Source organism: Pristiophorus japonicus, chromosome 8 (genome assembly GCF_044704955.1).
Source record: "Pristiophorus japonicus isolate sPriJap1 chromosome 8, sPriJap1.hap1, whole genome shotgun sequence".
NCBI classification, from domain to species: Eukaryota; Metazoa; Chordata; class Chondrichthyes; family Pristiophoridae; genus Pristiophorus; species Pristiophorus japonicus.
Window position 1 is genome coordinate 104,378,064 of NC_091984.1, and position 23,170 is coordinate 104,401,233.

Here is a 23,170-nt window from a genome sequence, read left to right on the forward strand (position 1 = left end):
GAGCTGGAGTAAGTCACCTGGCCCCTCGAGCCTGCTCTGCCAGTTAAAAAGATCATGGCTGACCTGATCATGGACTCAGCTCCATTTCCCTGTCTGCTCCCCATAACCCTTTATTCCCTTATCGCTCAAAAATCTGCATCTCCGCCTTAAATATATTCAATGACCCAGCCGCCACAGCTCTCTGGCATAGAGAATTCCATAGATTTACAATCCTCGGAGAAAAAATTCCTCCTCATCTCAATTTTAAATGAGCGGCCCCTTATTCTGAGACTATGTCCCATAGTTTTAATTTCTCCTACGAGTGGAAATATCCTCTCTCTATCCACCTTGTCTAGCCTCATTATCTCATGTTTTGATAAGATCACCTCTCATTCTTCTAGACTCCAATGAGTATAGGCCCAACCTACCTTCATAAGTTAACCCCTTCATCTCCGGAATCAACCTAGTGAACCTTCTCTGAACAGCCTCCAATGCAAGTATATCTTTCCTTAAATACGGAGACTAAAACTGCGCGCAGTACTCTAGGTGTAACCTCACCAATACCCTGTAGAGTTGTAGCAGGACTTCTCTGCTTGTATACTCTATTTCCCCCTTGCAATAAAGGCTAACATTCCATTTGCCTTCCTGATTATTTGCTGTACCTGCATACTAACTTTTTGTGCTTCAGGACTCCCAGGTCCCTCTGTACTGCAGCACGTTGTAATTTTTCTCCATCTAAATTATAATTTGCTTTTGTATTTTTTCTGCCAAAGTGGATAACCTCGCATTTTCCCACATTATGCTCCATCTGCCAAATTTTGCCCATTCACTTAGCCTGTCTATATCCTTTTGCAGATTTTTTGTGTCCTCCTCACAATTTGCTTTCCCACCCATCTTTGTATCATCAGCAAAGTTATCTACATTACACTCGGTCCCTTCATTCAAGTCAGTAATATAGATTGTAAATAGTTGAGGACTCAGCACCAATCCCTGTGGCACCACACTAGTCACTGTTTGCCAACCGGAAAATGACCCATTTATCCCGACTCTCTGTTTTCTTTAGTTAGCCAATTCTCTATCCATGCTAATATATTACTCCCAACCCCGTGAACTTTTATTGTGCAGTAACCTTTTATGTGGCACCTTATCGAATGCCTTCTAGAAATCCAAAAACACCACATCCACTGGTTCCCCCTTATCCACCCTGCTCGTTACATCCTCAAAGAACTCCAGCAAATTTTTCAAACATGATTTCCCTTTCATAAAACCATGCTGACTTTGCTTGATTGAATCATGTTTTTCCAAATGTCCCACTACTGCTTCCTTAATAATAGACTCCAGCATTTTCCCAACAACAGATGTTAGGCTAACTAGTCTATAGGTTCCTGCTTTTGTCTGCCTCCTTTTTTAAATAGGGGCGTTACATTTGCAGTTTTCCAATCTGCTGGGACCTCCCCAGAATCCAGGGAACTTTGGTAAATTACAACCAATGCATCCACTATCACTGCATCCACTTCTTTCAAGAGCCTAGGACTTAAGCCATCAGGTCCAGGGGATTTGTCCGCCTTTAGACCCATTATTTTGCCGAGTACTCCTTCATTAGTGATGGTGATTGTATTAAGTTCCTCCCTCCCTATAGCCCCTTGATTATCCACGATTGGGATGTTTTTAATGTCTTCTACCGTGAAGACCGATACAAAATATTTGTTCAACATCTCTGCCAGCCTATTCATCCTTTCCTGATGTGTATATACTCTCATTTTTTGTATTATCCTTGTAAATGTTCTCTGCACCCTCTCCAGTGCCTCTATATCCTTTCTATAATAATGGCAAACTGTACGCAGTTATTCTTGCATATGGTCTAACCAAGGTTCGATACAGATTTAGCATAATCCCCCTACTTTTCAATTCTATACTTCTAGAAATAAACCTTTGTGCTTGGTTTGCTTTTTTATGGCCTTGCTAACCCTGTGTCGCAACTTTGTGATTTGTGTATTTGTACTCCGAAATCCCTTTGTTCTACCCCACCTAGACTCGCACTCTCCAAGTAACAAGTGACTTCCCTATTCTTCCTACCACAATGTATTATCTCTCATTTATCTGTGTTGAACTTAATTTGCCAATTATATGCCCATTCTGAAGGTTTATTAATGTTCTCCTGTAATTTGACCTTGTTCATCAATCTATTATGGGGTACATTATCGAAGGCCTTTTGAAAATCTAGATAAATTACATCTACTGCATTATCATTGTCTACTCTCTGTTACCTCTTCAAAAAATTCAAAGAAGTAGGTCAAGCAAGACTTTCCCTTTTGAAATCCATGCCAACTATTCGTTATTATATTTTTGCTTTCTAGATGATCTTCTGTTTTCTCCTTTAGTAGGGATTCCATTATTTTCCCCACCAGCGATGTTAAGTTGACTGTCTATAATTCCCTGGACGTATTCCAGCCCCCTTCTTAAATATAGCTATTACGTTAGCTATCTGCCATCCTCTGGCACTACACCTTTTTCTAACAAATTATTAAATATGGGTAGTAATGCCTCTGCTATCTCTCCCTTGGATTCATTTAAAATTCGTGAATGCAATCCATCCGCACCAGGGGTTTTATCCTGAGTTTGATTTGTTTATTTAATATAACCCCTCTTTATTTTTAAAGTACTTAGCTCATTACTAATCTTATCATCCAATGTCATGTCCACCTGTTCTATCTCCCTGGTAAATACTGAAGGAAAATAATTACTTAATATTTCTGCCATCTCTCTGTTGCTGCCTGTGGTATTATCCTGTCTATCCCTTAATGGCCCTATTCTCATCCCAAACTTCCTTTTTATTGATGGGCCTGTAAAATATTTTACTATTTTGTTTTATGTTCCATGATAATTTAATTTCATAATTCCTCTTTGCCTTCTCTCGTATTTCTTTGTATTCTCCCTTATCATGTACTCCCCTGCTGTCTATGTACTTAATATACACTTCTTTCCTTACCCTTAATTGTTCCCTTATGGCTTTATTCATCCATGGAGTCTCATTAGTGTTTGGTTTGTCCTTTTTAGCAGAATATTGTGTTCCTGCACTCTGTTGAACACCGTTTTAAATGTTTCCCATTGCTGTTGTACATCGTTTTTTGCCAATTTTGTTGCCCATTTTATTTTCCCAAGTTCTATTCTCAGCCCCTCAAAATCAGCTTTTCTCCAATCTATTACCCTGGTTTTCGTCATACTTGTGTCTTTCTCAATTATCATAAAGTGTATTATATTATGGTCACTATTGCCTAGATATTCCCCTACCTTTACTGCTTGTATCTGCTCTGGTTCATTCCCCATTATAGATCCAATAATGAATCCTCCCGTGTTGGGCTTTTTACATATTGGGTTAGAAAGGAGTTCTGTACATATTGTACGAATTCCATTCCCTTATCTCCTTTACCTACCTCTTCTGTCAAATTAATATCAGGGTAGTTGAAATCCCCCATGATTATTCTATGTTTTTTTACAGATTTCCCTAATTTGTCTGCATATTTCTTCCTCCATTTTCCTTCCACTATTGGGTGGTCTGTAGACTGCACCTATTAGTGTGATTGATCCTTTATTATCTTTTATCTCTATCCATATGTCTTGCGGATAGCTGCGTCACTTTTTTCTACAGCCATTATGTTACCCTAATAAGTACAGCTACTCCACCTCCCCTCCCCCCCCCCCTCTATCTTTTCTAACTGTTATACCCTGCAATGTTTAATTTCCAGTCCTGATTTTTCTGTAGCCATGTCTCAGTAATCCTGACTATATCTGGTTTCTCGCAACGCATGATTGCCTCCAGCTCCCCTGTTTTATTACGGATACTGTGTGCATTGCTGTACAGACAGTTTTACTCATTTTTAATTGGATTTCCTCTCACTTTATATTTAACCACACACAACCTGCTCTGCCATGTCTTAGTGTAGACTTATTTTATTTATGTAATTAATTAGTCTTTATTCAATGATTATTTATAGTTATATTAATGAGTTTAACTAGTTAAGCTATAAGTTTAATACAGTACTTTATAGTTTCCCACACCTAGTTTAAACCACAGTCCTAGGTTAGTGAGAAAAGAGAGAAAAAAACCTTAATAAACCAATCACCTACCTGTTGTCCTTGTTTTTTTTTTTGGAAATTGTCAAAGGTTCTGATGCCTCCTCCAATTGGGCCCTTCCCCCTCTTCTCCGAATTCCCAAATAAAACACACTGTTTAAGTGCACTCAGGTTAAGACGCTGTTTACTTTTATACTATAGCAGCCTCATCCAAGTTACAAGCACTGACTCAGCTTCCCTACTCTTGCTGTTAGCACCTGTTCAGGACAAACACTTACAGCTGACCGTTAACTGCTGGCAGGCAGCTTCTATTAACTACAGTTTTTAAAGCTCTAAGTTTAAATCAAAATATTGAACTAAATTTTATTATTGATAGCTTCTACTTACCAGAAATTCCCATTATTTCCAAATTCCCAAACAAAACATGATGTTTAAATGCACTGTTAAGAAACTCTGTGCTGATCACTCTGCACAGATAGGGAAGGAAAGAAAGGAGGCGGGGTGGCAGTATTGGTTAAGGAGAATGTTATAGAGCCAGAGAGAGAAAGGTTGTCTTGGAGGGGTCAAGAACAGAATCTATTTGTTTAAAGTTAAGAAATGACACAGGTGTCATTACACTACTAAGTGTACTCTACAGGCCACCAATTAGTGGAAAGGATTATAGAGGAGCAAATTTGCAGGGAAATTAGAGTGGTGCAAGAACTATAGAGTAGTGATAATGAGGGACTTCAACTATCCTAATATAGATTGGGATAGTAATGTAAAGGATAGAGAGGGGGAAGAATTTCTGAAGTGTGTGTTCAGGAGAACTTTCTTGATCAGTATGTTTCCAGCCCAACGAGGAAGGAGGCATTACTGGATCTGGTTCTCGGGAATGAGGGTGGGTAAAGTGAAACAAGTATCGGGGAACATTTAGGGAACACAGATCATATCATAAGGTTTAGATTAGCTTTGGAAAAGGACAGTGGGCAATCAAGGGTAAAAATACTTAATTGGAGGATGGCGCAGGTAAATTGGAATCGAAGATTGGCAGGCAGAACTGTAATCGAACAATGGGCTCCATGCGTAGGTCTCCTTTTAGGTCCCACCCCTTCTCGTACCACCTGTTTACGACTTATATACCGACAGAAGACTTTTGAATTCCCTTTTATATTACCTGGCTGAGGTACTAAATTAATACTTTGCATCTGTCTTCACCAAGGAGGTGGTTCGGGTACAGTCGAGGTACATTTCCACGAGGGGAAAAGGTAAGGCAACCAAAGTCAGAGCTCCCTGAATGATGAAAGAGAGAGAATAAGATGAAGTCGAAAAAGAGCGTATATTCAAAAGGGAGTTAGATGTGGCCCTTATGGCTAAAGGGATCAAGGGGTATGGAGAGAAAGCAGGAATGGGGTACTGAAGTTGCATGATCAGCCATGATCATATTGAATGGTGGTGCAGGCTCAAAGGGCTGAATGGCCTGCTCCTGCACCTACTTTCTATGTTTCTATGACAAATGTCCGGTTGAGAATCAGGCTGAATATAAAAAGTTCAGAGGGGAATTGGGGGAAAAAAATAAGAGGGGCAAAGAGAGAATATGAGAATACATTGACAGGTAATATAAAAGGGAATTCAAAAGTCTTCTGTAGGCATATAGGTCGTAAACAAGTGGTAAGAGAAGGGGTGAGACCTACGCATGAAGGCAGAGGGCATGGCTGAGGTACTAAATGAATACTTTGCATCTGTCTTCACCAAGGAAGACAATGTTGTCAAAGTCATAGTGAAAGTGGAGGTGATGGAGATACAGGATGAGATTAAATATTGATAAAGAGGAGGTATTAGAAAGGCTGGCTATACTTAAAGTAGATAAGTCACCAAGACCAAATGGGATGCATCCTAGGATGCTGAGGAAAGTCGAGGTGGAAATTGTGGCGGTACTGGCCATAATCTTGGAATCCTCCTTAGACACAGGGGTGGTGCCAGAGGATTGCAAATGTTAAACCCTTGTGTAAGTATAACCTTGGTAGTGGAGAAGCTTTTAGAAACGATAATCAAGGATAAAATTAAGAGTCACTTGGACAAGTGTGGATTAATTGAGGAAAGCCAGCAGGGATTTATTAAAGGCAAATCGGGTTGAACTAATTTGATCGAGTTTTTTGATGAGGTAATAGAGAGAGTTGATGAGGGCAATGTGGTTGATGTGGTGTACATGGACTTCCAAAAGGCGTTTGATAAAGTGCCACATAATCGGCTTGCAAGCAAAGTTGAAGCCCATGGAATAAAAGAGACAGTGGCAACATGGATATGAAATTGGCTAAGTGACAGAAAAACCAGAGTAGCGATGAACGATTGTTTTTCAGACTGGAGGAAGGTATACAGTGGTGTTCCCCAGGGACTAGGACCACAACTTTTCTTGATTTATATTAATGACTTAGACTTGGATGTATAAGGCACAATTTCAAAATTTGCAGTTGACACAAAACTTGGAAGGAAAGTGATCAGTGAGGAGGATAGTGATAGACTTCAGGAGGACATAGACAGGGCTGGTGGAATGGGCAGGCACTTGGCAGATGAAATTTGTCGCAGAAAAGTGCAAAATGATGCATTTTGGTAGGAAGAACGAGGAGAGGCAAGATAAACTAAAGGGTACGATTCTAAAGGGGGTGCAGGAACAGAGAGACCTGGGGGTATATCTGCACAAATCAGTGAAAGTGGCAGGGCAAGTTGAGAAAACGGTTAAAAAAAACATACAGGACTCCGGGGCTTCATAAATAGAGGCATAAGAGTACAAAAGCAAGGAAGTCACGAAGAACCTTCATAAAACACTGGTTCAGCCTCAACTGAAGTATTGTGCCCAAGTTTCGGATATCCTCCCAGAACAGCGCACTCCGAGAGGCCCGCCTATTTTTTAGAATTACAAAAGCGCCTAAAACTTGCCTCGCGATTCTCCGAGTCCAGCAGGCTTGTTTCACCGTCAATGCAGCGCAGCACAAGCAGCTGGGAGCGGAGCTACAGCCCTGGGCCAAAGAGAGTGCCGGCAGCTGCAGTGAAGTCTGTGCGCCTGCGCAGTATCTCCTGGCCCTCCCAGCGCGTCCTGTCTCCAGGCGACCCTATCTCTGGCCGAAGGGACGTCGCGCTGTTCGCCGCCCCTATCCCGGGCCGAGTGGTTGACCTGCCTCGCCTCACCTCGTCGCCACTGCCCTTACCACCTCAGTGGTGGGGCCCCCCAACCAGCATCTCTTCGGCGGCGGGCCCCGCCCGAACTGCAGCTCTTTGGCAGCGGGCCCCGCCTGACCAACTCTTCGGCAGGCTGTTGGAGGGCTCCCGGTGCTGCAGTAGGTGAGTAGAAACTTTTAATATTTTATTTATTGATTGGTTTTTAATTTTTTTATTTTAATTTTTTTTAATTTTATTGATCATTTATTATTGATGATGGCTCTTTATTGGTTAAAAGTGAAGTGTTTAATGCTTTGTAAAATCCCCTAACTTCCCTCCCTCCCACCCCCCATCTCTCGCTACCAGCGTCTAATTTCTAAAGTGTAGGCAAGGTTTTTCTGAGCATACAAAACTCGACACTTACTCCGTTCTAAGTTAATTTGGAGTAACTTTTCGCTGCCTAAACTTGCAATGCCCCCCTTTTGAAAAAAAAACTACTAAAACGAAACTATTCTAACTAACTAGAACTGGAGCAAACTAAATGCCGAGAATTGCGATTTCTTAGATACTCCGTACTAAACTAGTTGCTCTTTTTAAAAAAAAAAGGAGCAACTTGAGCCGAAACTTGGGCCCATTGTATCCAATTCTGGGCACCACACTTTAGGAAGGAGGTGAAGGCCTTAGAGAGGGTGCAGAAAAGATTTAAGAGAATGGTTCCAGGGATGAGGGACTTCATAAATAGAGGCAGTTATGTGGATAGACTAGAGAAGCTGGGGTTGGTCTCCTTGGAGCAGAGAAGGTTGAGGAGATTTGGTAGAGGTGTTCAAAATCATGATGGGTCCAGACAGAGTAGATAGAGAGAGACTTCCCATTGTCAGAAGGATCGAGAACCACAGGAAACAGATTTAAGATGATTGGCAAAAGAACCAAAGACAACATGAGGGGAAACTTTTGCGCAGCGAGTGGTTATGATCTGGAATGCACTGCCTGAAAGGGATGTGGCGGCAGATTAAATCATGGCTTTCAAAAGGGAATTGGATAAGTACCTGAAGGAAAAAAAGTTGCAAGGCTATGGGGAAAGGGCTGGAGAGTGGGATTAACTGATGTACTCTTGCAGAGTGATGACATGGGTTGAATGGCCTCCTGTGCTGTAACCATTCTATGATTCTATAACTGGGCCTGAGGCAGGTAGTGAGAGAACCAACACAAGGGAAAATTTACTTGACCTCGTTCTCACCAATCTACCTGTCGCAGATGCCATTTGTCCATGACAGCATTGGTAGCAATGACCACCACATAACTTGTGAAGACGAAATCCCACCTTCACACTGAGAACACCCTCCATCGTGTTGTGTGCGGAATGGGATAGATTCAGAACTGATCTAGCAGCTGAAAACTGGGCATCCATGAGGCGCCGTGGGCCATCTGCAGCAGCAGAATTGTATTCCACCACAATCTGTAACCACATGGCCCGACATATCCCTCACTTTACCATTACCATCAAGCCAGGGGACCAACACTGCTTCGATGAGACGTGCAGAAGAGCATGCCAGGAACAGCAGTAGATGTACCTAAAAATGAGGTGCCAACCTTGGGAAGCTGCTGCACAGGACGACACGCATGCTAAACAACAGAAGCAGCTATAGACAGCTAAGCGATCCCACAATAAACGGATCAAAGCTCTGCAGTGCTGCCACATCTAATCATGAATGGTGGTGGATAATTAACCAACTAATGGGACGCGGAGGCTCTATGAACATTCCTATCCTTAATGATGGCAGTGAGCGCGCGAGTGGAAGAGACAAGGCTGAAGCATTTGCAGCCATTTTCGCCAGAAGTGCTGAGTGGATGGTCCATCTCAACCTCCTCCTGAGGTCTCCACCATCACAGAGCCAGTCTTTGGCCAATTCAATTCATTCTGCGTGATATCAAGAAACGTCTGGGTGCACTTGCTACAGCAAAGGCTGTGAGCCCCGACAACATCCCGGCTGTCTTGCTGAAAATTTGTGCTCCAGAACTAGCCATGCCTTTAGCCAAGCTGTTTCTGTACAACAATACTGACATCTACTGACAATGTGGAAAAATGCCCAGGGATTTCCTGTCCACAAAAAGAACAAATCCAGTCTAACCAATTACTTCCCCATCAGTCTACTCTCAATCCTCAGCAAAGCGATGGAAGATGTTATCGACAGTGCTATCAAGTGGCACTTACTCACCAATAACCTGCTCACCGATGCCCAGTTTGGGTTCCGCCAGGACTGCACGGCTCCAGACCTTATTACAGCCTTGGTCTAAACATGGAAAAAAGAGCTGATTTCCAGAGGTGAAGTGTGAGTGACTGCCCTTGACATAAAAGCAGCATTTGACCAAGTGTGGCATCAAGGAGCCCTAGTAAAATTGAAGTCAATGGGAATCAGGGAAAACACTCCACCGGCTAGAGTCACACCTAGCACAAAGGAAGATGGTTGTGATTGTTTGGCGGTCAATCATCTCGGCCCCAGAATATTGCTGCAGGTGTTCCTCGGGGCAGTATCCTCTGCCCAAACATCTTCAGCTGCTTCATCAATTACCTTCCCTCCATCATAAGGTCAGAAGTGGGGATGTTCGCTGATAATTGTACAGTGTTCAGTTCCGTTCACAACTCAGATAATGAAGCAGTCCATGTCCGCATGCAGCAAAACCTGGACAACATTCAGGCTTGGGCTGATAAGTGGCAAGTAACATTTGCGCCACACAAGTGCCAGGCAATGACTAATTCCAACAAGTGGGCGTTTAACCACCTTCCCCTGACATTCGACAGCATTATCATCGCCGAATCCCCGACCATCATCATCCTGGGGAGGTCACTATACTGTGGCAACCAGAGTAGGTCAGAGACTGGGTATTCTACGATGAGTGTCTCACTCCTGACTCCCTGAAGCCTTTCCATCATCTACAAGGTACATTACCACCTTCTCATGGGCAATTAGGGATGGGCATAAATACTGGATTTGCCAGCAATGCCCACATCCCAGGAAAGAATTTAAAAAAAAAAGGATTATCTTGTAACAAACTTATTTGAATAGACACAGCCCAGATACAAATGTGCTTTTATTGTAATTTCTTTCTGTTACAGGAACCTCCTGCCTTGAAGGGTCTGCCAGCTACCAGCCTTCATTGAAGACACCACTCTCTGCCCGCCTTCCCCAGGGCCCTCTGCCATCGTCGTTGATCAAGTCTTCAAACTCTTCCCTCAGGAGCTTGCTTAGCTTCCCTTTTACACCAGATCTAGGCAGTCCTTTTGGCTCCACTTCTGCAAACCGCTTGAGTGACGTGTTGGACTTGGGCTCTCCCAGCTACGGCTCTATACAGAGCCCTCACGTAACAAGGAGGGGGCCGAAGCTTTGGACGCCAGCTTGTGGTTCCTCGGGTAGGTCTGCTGTGGCTTGGTCTGCAGGAGTTAAGATGCTATTCCATTGAAAAGACTTTATTACAAACTCTTATTTGTGGCAAATAAAAATAAACAAATTCACCCAATATTGACACAATCATGTCAGCAGCTTTACAAATTGATTTAGTCATAGTGCAATCAAAATGCATAATTAGATTGCCAAACTGTTTGAGTCCTGATTCTAAATTGGTGAACGCAGCAATGTTGAGAGATTGGGTCAATAACGATTGGTTGGCATCTGTTTGTGTCCATGTGCACTTTTATTTCTGGGCTTTTCCCTACCTCTTCCCCCTCTGCTCATCACTATAGATTTATCCACCCCTCTCCCCAGGGTGCTGACTTATGCTGCATTCTACATCCTACCAGTACTCTATGTGGTATTCTTTATTGTATGAGCTAAAACTATGAATGTTGTTGGTTTTGAGGGGCATCTTCGCCAAGGCCAAACCTCTCCTCACACTGCACCTTCCAGCAAAACGAGGGTGCTGACTGGCTTTGACAGGCGAATTAGAAGCATTTGTTAACGAAGAAAATTGAGTAAAAACTGAACCCGAGTAACTTCTATTTTAATCCAGCAATACAGATGAGTTAAAATTGGTGGAAATAATAACTACTTTAAAAGAGCAAGATTTTTTTGTATGTTAATATTACTGGCATCATTGAGGGCTAACGGTGCCTGTGTGTTTTCAGAATACCGGGCAAACACAAGCGAATTTGTTGGTCAACCTGCCCATGTCAGCAGCAGAACTCCTGAAGTGACCAAACACAGTGCCATTTCAGAATGGATGCTTCAGAGACAAGAGCAGGTAAAGGTGTCCTGTTCGTTTGGATGAACTAACCATCTGGTGCGTGCCTCCTATGGTGGATCAGTGGGTAAAAGGACTATGTGGGTCTGAGCCTCAACGATTCAATCTTCAGTCTGTGTTAAGTTAGCTGAAACCACCTGCGGCAGCTGTTAGGTCTTTACTGATGGCCTCTCTTCCACCCCTCCAACTAGAGTTGCCATCTCTGGTGGGAGGCATTCCTGGAGGTTTGATCACATGACATTCTGACCACATAATATCTGACCAAGTGGTGCCTGATCACATGACACCTAATCACATGACTTCTACAGATGTTGTTACATTTATCTTATAAAGGTTGGGGTCCCCTGTAGTTGAGTATTTTTGCTCGTGGTTTCGTGCCAGCAACCGTCATGTGACAAGTTCCAAGAACCAGGAAGCCACTCATGAGCAGGGAAGAGGAGAAGCTGAGGTGGGAGGAACTTTGATTCCACCGGTAACTAATGGTAACCCTCTGAAATTGCACTGATAACTAATGGTAATACTGGTAAAACTCAGATTCCCATCATAAATAACAGCAATACAATAACTCACTGATAGTCTATATATAAGTGGCAATAATGGGTCTAATGCCCCGATATCCGACCTGTAATTAGTTGTAATCCTATAACTTGCTGATATTCACCCAATAACTTCAGCCAGAATCCCTCCGCACTGCACAAAATGTGGTCAGGCCCACCTAGTCAGTGCCACTTTTAACAGGCCCCACCTCTCTCCCTATCTCCTTGTCTTTGGTTTGGACTCTGGTTCTGTATGAAAGCGACCACTCTGAACTGGGAACCTCAGTCACAGCTGATCTGTACCATACATCAAAACCTGGACTGAACCGAGATCCCACAAAGGGCAACGGGGCTTTGTGTTTGGGGCATTTTTCACAGATCACATCATCCGAAACTCAACTCAGCACCATTTCTAAACCACTCCCTGAGCTCGGATTCGATAAAGCAATGTTTTTATAGAAATTATAGCACAAGGGAAGGCCATTGGGCCCCAGATGCTGGCGCTCTCTCCTGTAACCCCATTCTCTTTCTCTCTTTCCCCCTCACCACCAAAGATATTTTTATATTCCTCCTTTTCAAATATATATCCCATTTCCTTTGAAATGAAGTTTTAGTTTTTACCTCAATCGCTAAATGTGGTGAAGTATCCCACGGTCTAATAGCCCTCAGTTCAAGAACTTTCCTCCTTCCTTCCCTCTGGTTTCTTCCAGCGAGAATCCTTGGTTACCGTTACCCATTCGCCTACCAATGGAAATAATCTCGACTTTCTAGCCCTCTGCCGACTGCACTGCATGCGGTGGCGACTCCCTGTGACAGTGGTCGAGTGACGTCACCAAGCCTGAGGCTTTAACAGCAGCAGCCAATGATATCGCGGAGGGGGCATACTGCAGCAGGAAATTTAAACAGCTGATCTCCTGGGCTGCTGGAGACACAGCATGGGAGAGATACCACTGATTCCGGGAAACTCGCAAGTCATCCCGGTAGGGTTGGTAACCCTAATTCCAACCCTCGTGGCTTTAGAACATACCCGTGTGTGGACATCGAATGGAGACAGGATCGGGGTCAACTGTGATGGCGAATGCTTTCTTTTCAGGGACTATGTAAATAGCTACTTGTTTGAGATGCTGTCGGGAGCGGAGGGAGCAAAGATTTGGAGGGGTAGTGAGGACCTCTGCTGCTGCTTCTGTTATTGTTCCAAAACTCTTTCATTTTGCAGTTGTTTGGTTTTCTCATTTTTCATAGGTATTTCTTTGTCAGAGTCTCAGCCTTTCTATTTTCTTGTCTTCATTTTGCGTGCTGATGCATTTTTACACTATATATACAACTGCATTGCAGATACAGAGATCAGGCTCTAAGGACAAGACATTTCACAGTAGCATCACCAGAACCATCCTGCAATCTATGCATGAGTTACTATCCATTTTTAATGTTAAATGATCATTTTAGATTGCTTGCCAAATGTGTGGCATAATTGGAGAATTGGGAAGAGCTGTAAGATATGATTCCGATCTCACTTGTGGCGCAGAACGTAACTCACTTCTGGCTTGATTGTTTATCCAGTCAGCTGGCTTGTGTAATGTAACCTATATCCTCCATCCAGCACCTGAAAACTTAAAACAAAATGTATTAATATGGCTTTCAAATATGTTTTGTTCACTTAGGTTAAAACTTTCTTGTCGAAACGGGGGCTGGTAATGTATTTATTTAACAAGGTACGGACGTGAGTGTCATTTAAGCCGCATCAGATCAACAGCATGTCAAATTACGTTTTTCTGGAAATCTTGCACGTTGCATGCTGCGTTGTTCGGCTGCTAGTTTTATAGAGCTCATAATCCCTTTGCTTGCAATGTACTTTTGTTCAGCATCCTCTTGCATTAGTTAAATGGCTCTGGCAGACTCTGGTTCATTTGCATTGTTCTTGGGGGCTTTTCTTGGAATTGGTTTGCTAACAAAGGGCTCTTTCGGTTTCAATTAGTGTTGGATGGAAGTTGTATCCAGCATATTTTGTTGGGGTGAAATCAGTTTAGGAATGTGAACGTAAATCTGTTTTTCGCAGTGCCATTCACTTTATCAATTCAAAGGAAGTGTGAGCACCTTGATGTTGAAACGGAGTGGATGAATCCAGATCTCTTGTCGCAAATACAGCATTAGTTTCACAAACTGGAAATATTAAAATACAAGATATATACACATTCGGAATACAATAGTACATAATGGGTCAGTTTCCCTTTGAGAACATTTGTTTGTATTTCAGACTATAGATAATGAAGTTTTGGTCGTGTTATGATGAATACCACTGCCTCTTCCTCTTCTGCTATAATCTTCTTTTGACGCATTGGTTCCTCAAACAGACAATGAATGCTGAGCTTATTCTGATCAAGCAACAGATTTAGAGGAATTAATATATTTTTCCAGCTACTGCTTTTAACCTTTTTAGGTTTCGAGATCATCAATTCTGTTAACTGCTGAACGCCGATATTCTTCAACAACCTCTGCAATACTTCATACGTGTGTGTGTGTGTGTGTGTGTGTATTTTCTTGCAGATAAGTTTTTTTATTTTTTTTTTTAATTAATTTAGTCAATTACTGTTGCCCTCTAACCTGAGCGGCATATAAGTAACTACAGTTATCTGGTGTTGTCTAGTTAGAGCTCTGGCCTTGGCACAAATCAGATTAGCAGCTAAATATCATAACTGTCATCCAGACACACAACTTTCAATGAGCAACGGCGTAGGAGAACTTATGGTATTTACTATTAACGGGAAAGAGGTGACAAATACCACTTGAAAACTTAATTAACTAAATACATTAAAGATGGCAGGACAAGCGATGTGTTTCTGCTGTTGCATGTGGGAGCTGGTTGACCCCATTGAGATCCACGGTGACGTCTGCACTCGAGGAACTTCGGCTCCGTGTTGATGAGCTGGAATCCGAGCTGCGGACAGTACGACACATCAGGGAAGGGCAAGAGTTACCTAGATGCTGTATTCCAGAAGGCAGTCACATCCCTTGGATTAATTAATTCAAATTTGGTCCGTGGTCAGGGACAGGAGGGTGTGACTACAAGCAAGGCAGGTATGGGGACTTGAGAGGTAGTTATGGAGGAGCCTCAGCCCTTGCTCTTGTCCAACAGGTTTGAGGTTCTTACTCCCTGTGTGGGGACTGCAGGGAGGATGAGCAAACTGACCACAGCACCGTGGTACATGGGATCATTCAAGTGGGGGGGAGTAAAAAGAAACATAGTGGTAGGGGACAGTATCATTAGGGGGATAGATACGGTTCTCTGCAGCCGAGAGCGTGAGTCCCGAAGGCTGTGTTGCCTGTCCGGTGCCAGGGTTAAGGACATCTGAGGTGAGCGAAAATTTAAAAAGTCAAAAGGGACAGAATGTATAAACATATAATGGTGAATCAGAAAGTGGGGTCAAAGTAGGGGAAAATGTTTTTTTTGAAAAAAAATCAAATTTAAAACCTCTATCTGAATGCATGTAGCATTCGTAATAAAATAGATAAGTTGACGGCACGAATAGATACAAATGGGAATAGAGACGTGGTTGCAAGGTGACCTGGACTGAGAACTAAATATTCAGGGGTATTTGACAATTCTGAAGGACAGGGGGAAAGGAAAAGGGGGTGGGGTAGCACTGTTAATAAAGGATGAGATCAATGCATTAGTGAGAAACGATATTGGCTCAGAAGATCAAGATGTTAAATGAGTTTGGGTGAAGGTGAGGAATAATGAGGAAAAAAATCGCTGGTGGGTGTAGTCTATAGGCCCCCTAACAATAGCAATACTGTTGAATGGAGTATAAATCAAGAAATAATGGAGGCTTGTAAAAAAAGGAACAGCAATAATTATAGGCGATTTTAGCCTGCATATTGATTGGACAAAGGAAATTGGCCAGGGTAGCCTAGAGGAAGAGGTCATAGTGTATCCGGGATAGTATCCTTGAACAGTACGTTGCGGAAATAACCAGGGAGCAGGCTATCTTAGATTTGGTACTGTGTAATGAGACAGGGTTAATAAATTATCTCCGAGCAAAGGATCTTCTAGGAATGAGTGACCATAACATGGTTGAATTTCAAATTCAATTGGAGGGTGAGAAAGTTGGATTTTAAACCAATGTCCTAAGCTTAAATAAAGGAGGCTACAAAAGTATGAAGGCAGAGTTGGCTAAAGTAGACTAGGACGGTTGATGAGCAGTGGCAGACATTTAAGGAGCTATTTCATAACTCGCAACAAAAATATATTCCAATGAGAAGGAAAGACTGTAAGAGAAGGGATAACCATCCGTGGCTAACTAAGGAAATAAGGGATGGTATCAAATTGAAAACAAGGACATACAATGTGACCAAGACTAGTGGGAGGCCAGAGGATTGGGAAACTTTTAAAAGCCAGCAAAGAATGACTAAAAAAAATGATTGAGGGGGAAGATAGATTATGAAAGTAAACTAGCACAAAATATAAAAACAGATAGTAAGAGTTTCTACAGGTACATAAAAAGGAAAAGAGTGGCTAAATTAAATGTTGGAACCCTAGAGGATGAGACTGGGGAATTAATAATGTAGAGCAGGGAAATGGGAGAGATGTTGAACAAATATTTTGTATAGGTCTTCACGGTAGAAGACACTAAAAACATCCCAATAGTGGATAATCAAGGGGCTATAGGGAGAGAGGAACTTAATACAATCACTATTACCAATGAAGTAGTACTTGGTAAAATAATGGGACTAAAGGCGGACAAGTCCCTTGAACCTGATGGCTTACAATCCTAGGATTTTAAAAGAAGTGGCTGCGAAGATGGTGGATGCATTGGTTGTGATCCACCAAAATTCCCTGGATTCTGGGACGGTCCCAGCGGATTGGAAAACTGCAAGTGTAACACCCCTATTTAAAAAAAGGAGGCAGACAAAAAGCAGGAAACTATAGACCAATTAGCCTAACTTCTGTCGCTGGGAAAATGCTGGAGTCCATTATTAAGGAAGCAGTAGCGTGGCATTTGGAAAAGCATAATTCAATTAAGCAGAATCAGCATGGTTTTATGAATGAGAAACCATGTTTGACAATTTTGCTGGAGTTCTTTGAGGATGTAACGAGCAGGGTGGATAAGGGGGGGACCAGTGGATGTGGTGTATTTGGATTTCCAAAAGGCATTCAATAAGGTGCCACAAAAGGTTACTGCATAAGATGAAAGTTCATGGGGTTGGGGGTAATAGATTAGCATGGATAGAGGATTGGCTAACTAACAGAAAACAGAGAGTCGGGATAAATGGGTCATTTTCCGGTTGGAAAACAGTAACTAGTGGGATGCTGCAGGGATCAGTGCTGGAACCTCAACTATGTACAATCTATATTAATGACTTGGATGAAGGGACCAAGTGTAATGTAGCCAAGTTCGCTGCTGATACAAAGATGGGTGGGAAAGCAAATTGTGAGGAGGACACACACAATCTGCAAAGGGATATAGACAGGTTAAGTGAATGGGCAAAAATTTGGCAGATGGCGTATAATGTGGGAAAATGTGAGGTTATCCACCTTGGCGGAAAAAATAGAAAATCTAATTATAATTTAAATGGAGAAAAATTGCAAAGTGCTATAGGAGAGAGGGACCTGGGGGTCCTTGTGCATGAAATACAAAGTGAGTATACAGGTACAGCAAATAATCAGGAAGGCAAATGGAATGTTGGTCTTTATTGCAAGGGGGATAGAGTATAAAAGCAGAGAAGTTCTACAACTGTACAGGGTATTGGTGAGGCCACACCTGGAGTATTGCATACAGTTTTGGTCTCCGGATTTAAGGAAGGATATACTTGCATTGAAGGCTGTTCAAAGTAGGTTCACTCGGTTGATTCTGGAGATGAGGGGGTTAACTTATGAAGATAGGTTGAGTAGGTTGGGTCTATACTCATTGGAATTCAGAAGAATGAGAGGTGATCTTATCGAAACATATAAGATAATGAGGGCTAGACAAGGTGAATGCAGAGAGAATATTTCCACTCATAGGGGAAACCAAAACTAGGGGACATAGTCTCAGAATAAGGGGCGCCTATTTAAAACTGAGATGAGGAGCAATTTCTTCTGAGGGTTGTAAATCTATGGAATACTCTGCCCCAGAGAGCTGTGAAGGCTGGGTCATTGAATATATTTAAGGCGAAAGATAGACAGATTTTTGAGTGATAAGGGAATAAAGGGTTATGGGGAGCAGGCAGGGAAGTGGAGCCAAGTCCATGATCATATCGTCCATGATCAGATCAGCCATGATCTTATTAATTGGCGGAGCAGGCTCGAGGGGCCAGGTGGCCTACCCATGCTCCTATTTCTTATGTTCTCATGAATATTTTGTAAGCATCAAACTTGTCTTCATAATTCAGAAAAAGTAATTTTAACTTCATTTAAATAGCAGCGATTTTCTGTAAATCAGGCCGAGTGAGTGTCTATTTGATATCTCCGGTGAAATTAAAATCTACTCCTTTTGTCTTTTGGAGAATGTGGGATACTCTCATCGTAATTGATGAAGGGGCTCTGTGACCTTGGACTCCATCAGCTTCTGATTCGGCGAGATATTTGTGGAGATTGGTTTTGTCAGCCAGGGTTAGTCTCTGACCACGCAGTACCAAGACACGAATACAAAAGCAAAATACTGGAACCTGAAGTAAAAACAGAAAATGCTGGAAATCTCAGCAGGTCAGGGAGCATCTGTGGAGAGAAAAGCTGAGTTAAAGTTTCCGGTCGATGACCCTTCGTCAGAACTGGCAAATGTTCGAAAAGAACAAATTCTTAAGGAGCACTGAAAGGGGGAGGGGAAGGAAGAACAAAAGGGAAGGTCTGTGATAGGGTGGAAGGTAACAGAGATTAAAGGAATGATGGGCCGAATTTAAATGGTAGTGGCAGAAGTTAGAAAAAGGTTAGTCTAGATAGGGTGTGAATAATGACCAGCAGCCATTGGAGATAAAGAGGAAAAGAAATATAAGATCAGTGGGTGGGGGGAGAAATGGAGCCAAAAATGGGCAGAGTTTACCTGAAATTGTTGAACTCTATGTTGAGTCCAGAAGGCTGTAAAGTACCTAAACGAAAGATGAGGTGCAGTTCCTCGAGCTTGCATTGAGCTTCATTGGAACAGTGTCAGAGGCCGAGGACAGAAATGCAGCAGTGGGAGTGGAACGGGGAATTAAAGTGACAGGTGACCGGAAGCTCAGGGTCACAGTTGCGGACTGAATTGAGGTGTTACACAAAGTGGTCACCCAATTTGCGTTTGGTCTCCCCAATGTAGAGACCAAAAAGGAATGGCAGTAATCATGGGGGATTTTAACCTACATATCGATTGGTCAAATCAAATCGCACGGGGTAGCCTTGAGGAGGAATTCATAGAATGCATACGGGGTTGTTTCTTTGAACAGTATGTTACAGAACCTACAAGGGAGCAAGCTATCTTAGATCTGGTCCTGTGTAATGAGACAGGAATAATAAACGATCTCCTGGTAAAAGATCCTCTCGGAATGAGTGATCACAGTATGGTTGAATTTGTAATACAGATTAAGGGTGAAGCAGTAGTGTCTCAAACGAGCGTACTAGTGGGATGAGGGCAGAGTTGGCTAAAGTAGACTGGAAACACAGACTAAACCGTGGCACAATTGAGGAACAGTGGAGGACTTTTAAGGAGCTCTTTCATAGTGCTCAACAAAAATATATTCCAGTGAAAAAGAAGGGCGGTAAGAGAAGGGATAACCAAGGAAATAAAGGAGAGTATCAAATTAAAAACCAATGCGTATAAGGTGGCCAAGGTTAGTGGGAAACTAGAAGATGGGGAAAATTTTAAACGACAGCAAAGAATGACTAAGAAATCAATAAAGAAAGGAAAGATAGATTATGAAAGTAAACTTGCGCAAAACATAAAAACAGATAGTAAAAGCTTTTACCGATATATAAAACGGAAAAGAGTGACTAAAGTAAATGTTGGTCCCTTAGAAGATGAGAAGGGGGATTTAATAATGGGAAATGTGGAAATGGCTGAGACCTTAAACAATTATTTTGCTTCGGTCTTCACAGTGGAAGACACAAAAACCATGCCAAAAATTGCTGGTCACGGGAATGTGGGAAGGGAGGACCTTGAGACAATCACTATCACTAGGGAGGTAGTGCTGGACAGGCTAATGGGACTCAAGGTAGACAAGTCCCCTGGTCCGGATGAAATGCATCCCAGGGTATTAAAAGAGATGGCGGAAGTTATAGCAGATGCATTTGTTATAATCTACCAAAATTCTCTGGACTCTGAGGAGGTACCAGCAGATTGGAAAGCAGCTAATGTAACGCCTCTGTTTTAAAAAAAAAAAAAGGGGGCAGACAAAAGGCAGGTAACTATAGGCTGGTTAGTTTAACATCTGTAGTGGGGAAAATGCTTGAAGCTATCATTAAGGAAGAAATAGCGGGACATCTAGATAGGAATAGTGCAATCAAGCAGACGCAACATGGATTCATGAAGGGGAAATCATGTTTAACTAATTTACTGGTATTCTTTGAGGATATAACGAGCATGGTGGATAGAGGTGTACCGATGGATGTGGTGTATTTAGATTTCCAAAAGGGATTTGATAAGGTGCCATCACACAAAAGGTTACTGCAGAAGATAAAGGTACGCAGAGTCAGGAAATGTATTAGCATGGATCGAGAATTGGCTGGCTAACAGAAAGCAGAGAGTCGGGATAAATGGGTCCTTTTCGGGTTGGAAATCGGTGGTTAGTGGTGTGCCACAGGGATCGGTGCTGGGACCACAACTGTTTACAATATACATAGATGACCTGGAAGAGGGGACAGAGTGTAGTGTAACAAAATTTGCAGATGACACAAAGGTTAGTGGGAAAGCGAGTTGTGTAGAGGACAGAGAGAGGCTGCAAAGAGATTTGGATAGTTTAAGCGAATGGGCTAAGGTTTGCCAGATGGAATACAATGTCGGAAAATGTGAGGTCATTCACCTTGGGGGGGGGGGGGGGAGAAAAAACAGTAAAAGGGAATATTATTTGAATGGGGAGAAATTACAACATGCTGTGGTGCAGAGGGACCTGGAGGAATCCCAAAAAGTTAATTTGCAGGTGCAGCAGGTAATCAGGAAGGTGAATGGAATATTGGCCTTCATTGCGAGAGGGATGGAGTACAAAAGTGGGAGGTCCTGCTGTAACTGTATAGGGTATTGGTGAGGCCGCACCTGGAGTACTGCGTGCAGTTTTGGTCACCTTACTTAAGGAAAGATATACTAGCTTTGGAGGGGGTACAGAGATGATTCACTAGGCTGATTCCAGAGATGAGGGGGTTACCTTATGATGATAGATTGAGTAGACTGGGTCCTTACTCGTTGGAGCTCAGAAGGATGAGTGGTGATCTTATAGAAACATTTAAAATAATGAAAGGGATAGACAAGATAGAGGCAGAGAGGTTGTTTCCACTGGTCGGGGAGACTAGAACTAGGGGGCACAGCCTCAAAATACTGGGGAGCCAATTTAAAACTGAGTTGAGAAGGAATTTCTTCTCCCAGAGGGTTGTGAATCTGTGGAATTCTCTTCCCAAAGAAGCAGTTGAGGTTAGCTCATTAAATCTATTCAAATCACAGATCGATAGATTTTTAACCAATAAGGGAATTAAGGGTTACGGAGAGCGGGCGGGTAAGTGGAGCTGAGTCCATGGCCAGATCAGCCATGATCTTGTCGAATGGCGGAGCAGGTTCGAGGGGCTAGATGGCCTACTCCTGTTTCTAATTCTTATGTTCTTATGACCACATCGTGAGCAGCAAATACAGTCTACTAAATTGAAAGAAGTACATTATACTTCTGTTCATTTTGTGCTTTTCCTCTTAACTTGCCTCCTTACTTATAGAACAACAATAAAGGTATTGGGTAAAGATTATACCTAAACAGGAAGGGATGTGGAAGCAGGATAGAAATAGGTACTCAAACAGCAGATGTGATGTGAAAGGGAGAAACTTAAATTTTTGAGGTTTTTTTTCCTACCCTGGCACTAGATTTTTATGGCTTTTGAATTTTTAGATCATTCTCATAAGTTAGTCCAAACTCCTTATGCTTTTCAGTGTCTTGACTAGCCTTGGGTAATGTACCCAAAATAACAAACAACTACTGGAATTATCCTTTGTCTTCATAGGATTTTCTACCATTGATGATGGAGCTTGTTTTAAGTTTAAATTATTTTTTATTATTTTAAAAATCTGGAATTTAAATCATGGAGAAATTTGACATTCTACAAATATAAAATTAGTTTTTCTGGGCCAAAGAGATTGTTCAGTCGTAATTATGACTTAGTATGCTGTTAAAAGTCCAGTTACACCTCATTCAACAAGGCTTAACTTTTTCAGTGAGATTAGTGCGTAAAAAGTGATTTCTAAGATTTCCATCTGCGAAGTCTTCAGGGTAGGGAATCACTGACGGCAACATCTGCAATTCCACGTTTAACTCCACATGTACGGATGCCAGAAGTTGCTGTCAGTTTTACAGAGTACTGACAGTTTTGCCATCATTACAACTGCAAATTCCAGGCTATTGTATTGTGACTAGATTTAAAGGAACCGCCACCAAGCCAACCCTAAACCAAAAAAAACCTTATTTTTGTTGTGACAGAGACTAGTACTTAAAAAGGGAATTGTGCAATGCACCTGCACTTTGAGGGACAAAGGTTTGTGTCAGGCATGTGAGAAAAATAATTTGTTTAAATCACATCTGATAAGTTATCTTTAACGTGGCTAGTTTTCATTAAGCGCGTTTGATTTTTTTTCAAATGAAATACACCACGCACAATTTTGCAAAGCTTCTTTGAAATGATCCGGAGTAATGGCTCAAATGTGCTCCATTGGGTAGCTTTGATGTTTGTGTGTGACTGATACTCCACGGTGTTTCAAAATCCCAGCTGCCCTGTCTTGTCAATCTTGCTTATGGTGCATGTTTTTAATTTCTTTATAATGAAGAGAGATTAGTTTTAATTGCATTTTCTTTTCAGCTTCCAGAAGCTTCAAGTCAGGCCCTGTTTGCCAACAGTCAAGCACATATATGGGCTCTTGAAGGTAACTGCTTATGTGTGAAATGTGGTGTTTACAGAATAAAACCATAAATGTTGAGGAATTCCTTCTAACCAGCAATAAATTGTATTCCATTTAATGTGAAACATATTTGTAGTTAATCCAACCCAAATGTATGATAGTTTTTCATTAACTCCT

General features: G+C 42.1%; 1 protein-coding gene across 5 annotated transcripts in view; it reads left to right on the top strand.

Annotated features, from left to right (window-relative positions):
* Positions 1–23,170, top strand: part of ndc1 (NDC1 transmembrane nucleoporin) — a 54,971-nt gene that overhangs the window by 24,806 nt on the left and 6,995 nt on the right. For 3 of the 5 annotated variants that reach the window (XM_070887214.1, XM_070887216.1, XM_070887213.1), the window contains 4 exons: positions 10,304–10,597; positions 11,309–11,424; positions 13,622–13,672; positions 22,954–23,017. In XM_070887214.1, the coding sequence (XP_070743315.1) occupies positions 10,304–10,597; positions 11,309–11,424; positions 13,622–13,672; positions 22,954–23,017 (525 nt within the window). Of the gene's footprint in view, positions 1–10,303; positions 10,598–11,308; positions 11,425–13,621; positions 13,673–14,016; positions 14,170–22,953; positions 23,018–23,170 lie in introns of those variants that run through there. The other 2 variants (XM_070887217.1, XM_070887215.1) reach the window with 2 other exon arrangements.